General features: G+C 37.7%; 1 protein-coding gene across 1 annotated transcript; it reads right to left on the bottom strand.

Moving 5' to 3' along the window:
- Positions 1 to 4,929: 4,929 nt before the first annotated feature.
- On the bottom strand, positions 4,930 to 10,667 carry LOC119827300 (olfactory receptor 481-like). The gene is given in 4 exon segments (XM_038348858.1): positions 4,930 to 5,338; positions 5,340 to 5,526; positions 5,529 to 5,862; positions 10,659 to 10,667. Coding segments are annotated over 4 exon segments (939 nt in total).
- Positions 10,668 to 10,876: the final 209 nt, after the last annotated feature.

The raw sequence follows: 10,876 nt of genomic DNA on the forward strand, positions 1-10,876 counted from the left end.
TAGTGCTATGAATTTTCCTCTTAGCACTGCTTTCATGGTGTCCCATAAGTTTGAGTATGTTGTGTCTTTATTTTCATTAAATTCAAGAAAGACATTAATTTCTTTCTTTATTTCTTCCTTGACCCAGCTGTGGTTCAGTAGTTGACTGTTCAGTTTCCATGAGATTGTAGGCTTTCTGGGGGTAGCATTGTTGTTGAATTCTAATTTTAACCCATGGTGATCTGATAAGATGCAGGTGGTTACTAATATGTTTTTGTAACTTGGAAGTTTGCTTTGTTACTGAGTATGTGGTCAATTTTTGAAAAGGTTCCATGAGCCGCAGAGAAGAAGGTATATTCTTTCCTGTTTGTGTGGAATGTTCTATAGATGTCTGTTAAGTCGATTTGGTTCATTACCTCCATTTAGTCTCTTATTTTTCTGTTAGGTTTCTGTCGAATTGACCTGTCCATTGGTGAAAGAGGAGTGTTGAAGTCTCCCACTATCAGTGTGTTTGGTTTGATGGCTGCCTTGAGTTCTAGTAATGTTTCTTTTATATAAGTGGGTGCTTTTGTATTAGGTGCATAGATATTCAGGATTGAGACTTCATTCTGATAGATTTTTCCTGTAATGAGTATAAAGTGTCCCTTTCCATCTCTTCTGATTGATTTTCATTTGAAGTCAACTTTGTTAGAAATTAGTATGGCCACAAACGCTTGTTTCTTAGGGCCATTTGCTTGATAAACCTTTTCCCAACCCTTTACTCTGAGTAGATGTCTGTCTTTGTGATTGAGGTGTGTTTCTTGTAAACAGCAGAATGTTGGATCCTGTTTTCGTATCCAATCTAATAGCCTGTGCCTTTTTATAGGTGAATTGATTCCATTGATATTAAGTGATATTAATGACCAGTGGATGTTAACTCCGGTTGTCATTTTTTATTTGGTAGTAGAGATTGTGTTTTTCCTTTCTTTGAGATGTGCTGGTGAAGGGTCGCTAGATATCTGAGTTATTTTGGGCAATGCTGGACTCCTTTGTTTGTGAATTTCCTTCTATTACTTTCTGTAAGGCTGGATTTGTGGCTATGTATTGTTTAAATTTGTTTTTATCCTGGAATATTTTGTTTTCTCCATTTATAGTGAATGAAAGCTTGGCTGGGTATAGTAATCTGGGCTTGCATCCATGGTCTCTTAGTTTCTGCAAAACATCTATCCAGGACCTTCTGGCTTTCATGGTTTCCATGGAGAAGTCAGGTGTTAGTCTGATAGGTTTACCTTTATATGTTACTTGACCTTTTTCCTTTGCAGCTCTTAATATTCTTTCTTTATTCTGTATGTTTTGTGTTTTGATTATAATATGGCGAGGGGATTTTTTTTGATCCATCTATTTGGTGTTCTGTAAGCTTCTTGACCCTTATTAGGAATATCTTTCTTTAGGTTTGGGAAGTTTTCTTCTATAATTTTATTAAATATATTTTCTGGACCATTGAGCTGTATTTCTTCTCCTTCTTGTATGCCTATTATTCTTAGGTTTGGTCTTTTTATTGTGTCCCAGATTTCCTGAATGTTTTGTGATGAGAATTTGTTGGATTTGCTGTTTTCTTTGATCAGTGTGTTTATTTTCTCTAAGATATCTTCAGAATCTGAGATTCTTTCTTCTATCTCTTGTATTCTGTTGGTTATGCTTGTTTCTGTAGTCTCTGTTAGTTTACATAGATTTTCCATATCCAGCTGGCCCTCAGGTTGTGTTTTCTTCCTTGCCTCCATTTCAGTTTTCAAGTCTTGCACTGTTTCCATTATCTGTTTGATTGTTTTTTCTTGGTTTCCTAGGATATCATTTACGGATTTACTCAATTCTTCAAACTTTTTGTTATTCTTCTCGTCCATTTCCTTAAGGGAGTTTTTCACCTCCTGTTTAAGGGACTCTATTACTTTCATAAAGTCAATTTTTTCTACTTCTTCTTGATTAGTGTGTTCAAGTCCTCCTGTTATGAGTTCCCTGGGTTCTGGTGCTTTCATGTTGTTTTTCAAATTGTTGGAGGAATTCTTGCATTGGCGCCTGCCCATTTCTTCCACTGAATAGTCCCCTTTGGGACTTCTTTTAGAAGTTCAATTCACTCCAATGAATTCAATTCACTCACCCCAATGAATGATGGATCCTCTGGCAGACTGTCAGGTCTCCTTGTAGGCCAAGCAGCTCACTGACAAAGGGCCTACCTTGCTGCAGGCAGGCTAATGAAGGAGGGGACCTCCCACCGGCCTGGGTGCATTCAATTCCAGGTCCCAGGAGCCCAAACAGGCTGAGCTGTGGGATTTTGTGGCCCCAAAGACGGGAGGATGAGGCGTGGGGGGGGGGGGTTCTGGGTGCAAGCTGGGAAGGGACAGGAAGAGAGAGGCAGTATCCGGGGTGAATAACCCCTGCAGGAAGAGCAGGAAGTGTCTAAAACATTGTTTTGAGATTCTTTTTGTCCTATATATTCCACTCCTCGCTACTTCTGTTGCCCCTTGTAGCCCCAGCCACTGATTCTTTTCCTCTTTTGTGCCCCATCTATATAGTTCTGCCTGACTCTCCTTCCTCATCTAAGCTGAGTCGCTTAAGATTATCTCACCACTAGGGGCTCTGTTACAAAGTTCTTTCTAGCACTCCTGTTTCTTTTTTAAGTAAGCTTTGTTAGTTGCCCATGCATTAATGTATTTCATGATATAAACTCAGTGCAAGGAACCTAAAACAAGTTGAGATCATATATGTCAAGCAATATTTTGGAACTAATACTGAGGGAACTCTTAATTTTTGGCATCATTCAACTGCTGTGAAAATTTAAGTGGAAGAATAAGGTATTTGGAAAAATCAAATACTCTGGATTAAAATAACAGTTTTTTATATTCTAAGCATAATCTTTATGGGTTAGCTATTTACTTATGTGGGGCTTCAGGTTACTTATTTTTAAATTAAGGCTAATAGGACTTCCTCACTGTGCTCTTTTAAGGAATGGATGAGCTAATGAAAGTAACATGCTGACAATGAGATCTGACACGTTGTAAGTACAGATTATTGTTTGCTAAATAAACTAAGTAAAAGAGGAGTGGATGACATCTGAAGAAAATCAATAACAGTTATTATGACTATCTCAGATAGATAGATACATAGACAGACAGACAGACAGACACAAAGATACATAGATTATGGGCAGATGATAAATAGATACAAATATACATAGATATATAGATGATAGATACATACATATTTAATAAATACATGATAGATAGATAGATAGATAGATAGATAGATGATAGATTATGATGATGATGATGAAGATAGATAGATAGATAGATAGAAAGATAGATAGATAAGAGATATATAGATGATAGATAGATAGATAGATAGATAGATAGATAGATAGATGATAGATAGATGATAGATTATGATGATGATGATGAAGATAGATAGATAGATAGATGATAGATAGATAGATAGATAGATAGATAGATAGATTATACAACAGATCTCATGGCCTCCCAAATAGTCAGATTACATGTGTTTGAAACTGAAAATTGCAGTTTGGTGGTGGTGACACAACTTTTAATCTCAGCACTCAGGAGGCAGAGGCAGGTGGTCTACAGAGCAAGTTCAAGGACAGCCAGAGTTAAACAGAAAAAACTTATTTCAAAAAATAAGTGAAAATTACAAGAAAGTATGTTCTTAACTTAAAGAACATAACATCAATTGGCAGGTCCTACGGATGATAATAGTATATGAAAACTTTAAGGTTCTCTTCAATTCAAGGAACATATCCAATGAATACACTCTAACAGTTGCCTCCCTTAAAACCTCCTTTACATCTTTGTTCCTTAGACTGTAGATGGGTGATTCAACATGGGGATCATCCCAATGTAGAACTCATCCACTTTGTTCTGATCGATGGAGTAGCTGGACATAAACAACAGAAATGGAGTCAATCAATTCACAACAAAGAATGACAGCAGTTAGGAGAGAGGTCCATCTGAAGAAAGCTTTGTGTTACTTTTCTGTCGATCATATTTTCAAGGCGGTAATGAGGATGAAGACTGAAGAGGGAGAAATGACATGCTTGAACTTGCTCTGTAGACCATAATAGGAAAGGTCATAGAGGAAATGAGCTGATTGCGTACACAGAACAGACTCACTGGCACTAACAACTTTCTAAGCATCCACACAACCACCCACATAAAAAAACACATTGGGATACAGACACTATAGGTTATGTGGGTAGAATACAGGTGAGCAGACAGCCACGTCATAGCAGGGAGCAGGGAGCACTCAGGTGACAACCCAAAAACACAAGGAACAGAGTCAGGTTTCAAAATACAAAAAGTGTTGATAGAATTAAAGTATTTTCATTAAAAGTAATGATGTAATCTCCTTTCAGAAATCATGATAACTTTTTTCAAATGAAGAATAGCTTTAGTAAGGATGTAGAAGTTTCACACATTAGTTTGATTAATCCCACTGAAATACATATACTGCAAAACTTCAAGATTTCCAGAAGCATGATGATCCTCTGCAAGAGTTGCCAAAAGTTCCTGAGTCAAGTTCCATCAACAATGTCATCAATAGGATTGAAAAGGAACACTTAACATCTGCCAAGATATTTAACATTTTAAAAAATGCAATACTAAATAAATTAGAAAGTAACCTATAATCATGAACTACCAAAATAATATACAATGAAAGAATAAAACTGCATCACACAGGTATCACAACCATGAACTATATCCATTTGAGTCCAGATTTTAGTGCAAATAATAAATTTTACTAAAGTCATAAAAGGTATTCAGTAAGTTATCATTCATTAGTAAGCATATGCTGCTATACAATTAAGAGATTTTTTCATATAAAAGAAATCAAACACCAAAATCTATTGCAAATGTTCCCCAAAAATGTTCATTTAAATATTTATATATACACATTGAATATTGTTCAAAATGAGGAATGTGTCCTTGTCATCAATTTCCTCATGGCCTCTTTTACCTCCTTATTCTTCAGACTGTAGATCAAGGGATTCAACATGGGGATCACCACTGTGTAGAACACAGACACTACTTTAATTTGGTTGGGTGAATTGCTTGACTCTGGTATGACATAAACAAATGTAACTGTCCCATAAAACAAGGTGACTGAGGTGAGGTGGGAGGTACAGGTAGAGAAGGCCTTGTGCCTGCCCTCAGCAGAGCGCATCCTGAGGATGGAGTGAAGGATGTAGAGGTATGAAACAATGATGACGAACAGGGTGAAGACGATGATGGAGCCTGCTGAGAAGGCCAGAGACATTTCAGTCATGTAAACATGGGTACAAGAAAGCTCCACCAGTGGTGGGAGGTCACAGAAGGTTGACTTCATTTGGTCTATAGAAAGTCAGGTTCAATAAACAGCTGGTAAATGATGAAGAATTCACACATCCACCCACATAGAAAATAATCAATAATATGAAGCAGATCCTGGGAGACATGAAAGTGGAGTAGAGCAGAGGTTGGTAGATGGCCACATAGCGATCATAGGCCATGGCAGCCAGCAGGAACACTCAGCAGTCCCAAAGACCACATCAGAGCCAAGCTGGACTATGCAGCCAGCCACAGGGATGGTAGTTCTCTCCCTCAGGAAACTCACAATCATGACTGGGGTGACTGAGCTGGAGTACCCAATGTCCACAAAGGTCAGGTGGCTGAGGAAGAGGTACATGGGGGCATGAAGCAGAGGGCTTCTTCTGATCAACATGATTATGCTGACATTGCCCAACACAGTGGTGAGGTAGATCCCCAGGAACAATACAAAGAAGATAGCACAAAGGGTGTGGTCCTCTGTTAGCCCCAAAATAATGAACTCTGTTACCATTGTGTGGTTTCCAGTTTCCATCTTTTTCGAGACGATTCCTACTGAAATAAAACCAGTGGCTATCAGATACACTAAATTACTTTATGATTGATATATTCCACTCCACATTTAGTCCATTAAAAATAAATGTGGATCTCAGGTTGGTCTCATGTTTCTTCTCCCCCAAGTGTTCCCAAACCAAGTTACATCATGCTTGACTTCAGAATACCAATCACCATTTATCTTAAAGCTACAGATACAAACTGCACACTGACTCAGATCAGAAGACAGGACTTACTCACAGACCTGACATTTGACCAAGTCAGGAGTCCGAATGAATGCCTAGAACAGTGATGTTCTGAGATTCCAAATAGTTGAGTGAATGCATAGAAGACTGATGTTCTAAGCCCTCAAGGGCTTGAAATTATGGATTCATGCTAGTGTTTATGGTGTCTAATTCAACACTATTTCTACGTCCCTTGGAGCCCATCCACTTTCCTCATCTTCTTGTAGTAATGTGCCACTGTGTGCATGCCAATCTGTTGTGAAAGCTAATGTGCATGAGTCTTCAAAATTAAATCAGTGTACTAATGGACAACTTTCTTTTCCTTTCCATGGTAGCACATTTGAATTTATGTTTCTTATTTAGTTTAAGTCCCCAAGCTTTAAAGTATCTGAAGTAATAATACTCTGTCAATAAAATAAGACTGATTATTGTGATGCTCAGTGGATATTGTAGATTGTAGATTTTTTTGTGACAGATTAAAATTGACTGCAATTTTTGTTCCTGGGACATGTATACATCAATAACAAAGATTGAATGTTACCTGCTAGCTACACATTACAAGCAAAAGCTTCAGGAATCATTCTTGTACTGCAGGCCTTTTTATGCATGACTAGGGACCATTTGAAATATAAGACCATATGTATCACCCCTAGACATGCTCCTGTCTGCTAGCATCTTAGTGAAAATGCAGTGGGAATAAAGTTAATGAGACTGAGAAAATTGCATGTGTTTTCATTTTCATTTATGATTGTGCTGATCAAATCCCAAGGGCTTCATTTGTTATATTTATTTTAGTAGGCAGTGCTACAACTGCAAAGATCTAATTAATTTTGAGATGTAATTTGTATAAACACAATTAACATGGACTAAGCTGTGATCATCTATGACATCTGTGAAAAACAACCATCACTAGGTGCCTAGAACACAAGAGGACTAAGACATGGAATAACATTAAAATTGAAATAGATAAAAAAAATGAATAGATCAGGAAGTTTAGCATATAAGAGTCTCTTGAGAGTAGGAATGGTGAACTCACACTAAGATACTTGTAGGGGAAAGGGGCCTTCAGAGAGAAAGGGTCTCCTAGGTACAACTTCATCAAGTTCAGCAGATCTTGGGAAACTAGCTCAATATGTTGCAGAATACTTAGTAAATTTAAAATGTCATGAATAAAATAAGATATGGCATTTCTTAAAGTGATGGAAAGAAATTTTAGTTTAACAATGCTGCCTCCTGTTGTATTTTATGGACCTCTCATCTTGAAGAGACTCACTCTGAATTACAGATGAAGTAATTTAATACCCAAAATTTGTTTCTGAAAAACAAATTTGTGGAATGGAGTGTTGAGAGCATCATAAAAGAAATGAGGTGGACTGGATTTAACTGTTGAGGCCAGATGATGGGTTTATGGAGGTCCCATATTCTACTCTATCTACCTTTGTATTTTATATGGACTTTAACTTGGTCATCATGGTTCATAATGTTGGATGTCCTCTAGTCTGTGCATAATTAACTGTTTTGTTATTCCTCTTAGGCATTTATTAGACTTCCTCATTTTTTTCTGAACATGTAGGATTTCTTTTTTTCATTTTTTGGCTACCACCACCCCCCTTCACCAGGCTAATTTCTATGATCTATCTTCCAGCTCTTTTGTTCCCTCTTTATTGATGTCTAATCTACTATTTATCTTATCTTTCCAGAGTATGTATTTTGTAATTAAACTGTCTCTGTTTTGTTTCGTTTTGGTTTTACATACAGAGTGTATTGTTGTAGGTGTGGATGTGGTGTTTTATTTTATTTTTGTTCTCTTCTTAGAGTGTTTGTTCTTTCATTTCTTCAAAAATATTAACATTGTGTCTACTAGATTTTGTATTATTTAGTCTTCATAATGATCTAAGTCTTCTCTCTGATACATTGTCAACATTTTCCTGGTTTAGCTTTTCTATCCTTGGCTCAGGATAAATTTTGTTGCTAATTCCTCTAGAAAAATTACAGATGTGATTCTGGCTTTAGATCAAGGTTGCAGGAATGGGGTTTGGGATTCTTCCTTATGGCTAAGGAAATCTCTGAGGCCAGGCATGTGACAGACATGTCTCTGCATGGAAGCCCAGAAAGGCCACTGAATAAAAGCTCTGAAGGTGAAGCCTGGTTTCATGGGAGATCCCAAAATGCTGGAGATACCAGAGTAGTGAGATACCTGCCAACGATAGTGGCATGTAGAATCAGCCAAAGAGAGAGAAATGTATGCAGCCAATAAAGCTGAAAGGAGGTGGAGATCTAAAGAATGCGTGGACATTAGAAACAGAGATGCAGAATTTGAAGTTTGATCTGCTGGTTTTCAGTCTTGTTTTGGTTCAGCATTTCCTCACTACCCTTCCTTCTTTTGGAATGGTAATGTATCTTCTGTGTCATTATATGTTGGAAGTGTATGATCTGCTTTTTTATTGTGATTTTACAGGGGATTACAGTTATATATTGCCATGTGTCTCAGAGATTTTGAACTTTGAACTTTTAAACAATATTGAGATTGTGATTAACTATGGGGACTGAATTGAACTGAATGCATTTTTGCATTATAATATGCCTACTAGCCTGTTGGGGCCAGGGATTAAATGAGATAGTTTGAATAAGAATGGCTCCCATAGGCTCACATGCTTGAATGTTCTGTCCCCAGGGATTAAAACGCTTTGAAAGGATTAGAAGAGTTAGGAGGTGCGGCCTTCTTGGAGGAAATGTGTCACTGAGAGTGAGGTCTGAGGTTTCAAAAGCATATTCCAGGCCTAGTCTCTCTTTACCTCTCTGTCTGTGGATCAAGATGCAGCTCTCAGCTACTTTGTCTGCACCACTCCTGCCTGTTGCCATGCTCCCTGTCGTGAAACAAACTAAGCCTCTGAAACTGTAAGCAAGCCCCAATTAAGTGCTTTCTTTTATAACAGATGCCTTAGTTATGGTGTCTCTTCACTGAACAATGAATAAGACAAAATGTAAGAGCACCAAATTCTCAATTCTCAGCTCCATGCTGTGCAGAAGTGCTGGTATATACTCATAGCAGAATATATATATATATATATATATATATATATATGTGTGTGTGTGTGTGTGTGTGTGTGTGTGTGTGTGTGTGTGTTTGTGTGTATTCAATGTGTTGACAATATCATAACTAAAAGCGACTTGGGAAGAAAAGGTTCATTTCATCTTACAGCTCATAGTCAATTCATCAACCATGGAAATCAGAAACTCAAGTGAAACTGGGAGGCAGGAACTGTTGCAGAGACCATGAGAAGTGCTCCTTGTTGCCTTGCTCTTTGTGGCTGTTCAGCTTTTCTTAGACCATCCTGGACTACCTGCCCAGGTGAGCTTGGCCTTCTCACATCATTTGTTAATCAAGAAAATGTGCTACAGTCTTGGGTGTATGTAGAGCTTAGGAGGCATTTTTTGTCCCTCTTTTTAAATGGCTATAGCTTGTGTCAAGTTAATATAAAACTGGCCAACACAAAGTGCCGATAATTCATTCAGGAAGGAGGAAAATCTGGAAGTAATTATAGCCACTTTTCTGTGTCTGGACATCTACCACATGTAGAAGTGAATATCGTTTTTTAAATGGTGGAAAGTGACACTTCACAAAATCCTAGTGGACAGCATCCTAAACTCCTAAAGGAGTGTCTAGCAGTATGCCTTATGGAGTGCAATACCCAGTTATTTTTCTTCTCCTCTTCCTCACTAACACATGATAATAATAACAGTGAAGTTACACTTGGAAAATAAGAAAAGTAAAATGTTTTAGTACATTCTAGTGGACTGTTTGCAAACAGCTAAGAATGTCTGTCTAGAACTGCAAAAGGACAATGTTGGTATTTGTTGTGTAGCAAATTCTTCTGAGATAAAACATTCTATCTTGGAAGGAAGCTCCTTAAGACTTAGGAAGTTCTAAAGGAAGGCTGGTTAAGGCTCAAGAAGTAAAGGCTTTAGGAAGTCCCTGAAAATGACTAGATTCACTAGACTCCTCCCATTCAAGTATATGCAAAACAGTAAATACTGCTGAAAGACACAGAACAGTTGAGCTGCCTAGAAGAGGCTCAAACCAATAGAGTTGCCTACAAAAGACTCTCTCCAACTTGTCCAACTGTCTGTATGTGTACATTGTCCTCTAGGTGTCCAGCTTTTGTGAGCTGTCACCCATGCTGCAGTGGGCTTTTCGTCATGCAGATGTCTTTGAGTTCTTTCAGCTCTTGTGAGTAACCCCTTATCCATATTTCTGTAACTCCAATAAAACTCATTGGCCCACCAAGTATTTTTGCTTTAGTCTGTCATCAATTCCCTACCAGGTGAGTAAACAGTTGTTTGCATCTCCCCAAGAATAGTGTCACACACCAATATTCAATCCTCTTATAGAAAACAGAGCAAGTAACAATCACAAATGAAAACCTCAGACACAAACCACTTTGCTAAACCAGAAACACTGGAGGAAGCAATTTATTGCTGTAGGTGGAAGAAAATATGTTAAGCTGCTCAACCAAGACTTTGCTTCTGTAGTTGATGGCCCACATATTACAAAAGACATTTCTAAGAAACCACATTCAGAAACATCTTATGGACAACGTTGAATGCCTCAAGTCTTGGTTAATAAATAAACTTGTTTCAAGTGTTTTATTGCTATTCTTCCAAAGATTGCCACCTTTGTTTCCATTAGCCTCTCTACATTTCTGGGAGAAGCTTTGAATCTCAAAATAACTGTAAGCAAGGAAAAACTGATTTTAATACTAGGAATGG

Source organism: Arvicola amphibius, chromosome 1 (assembly GCF_903992535.2).
Source record: "Arvicola amphibius chromosome 1, mArvAmp1.2, whole genome shotgun sequence".
Taxonomy (NCBI): domain Eukaryota; kingdom Metazoa; phylum Chordata; class Mammalia; order Rodentia; family Cricetidae; genus Arvicola; species Arvicola amphibius.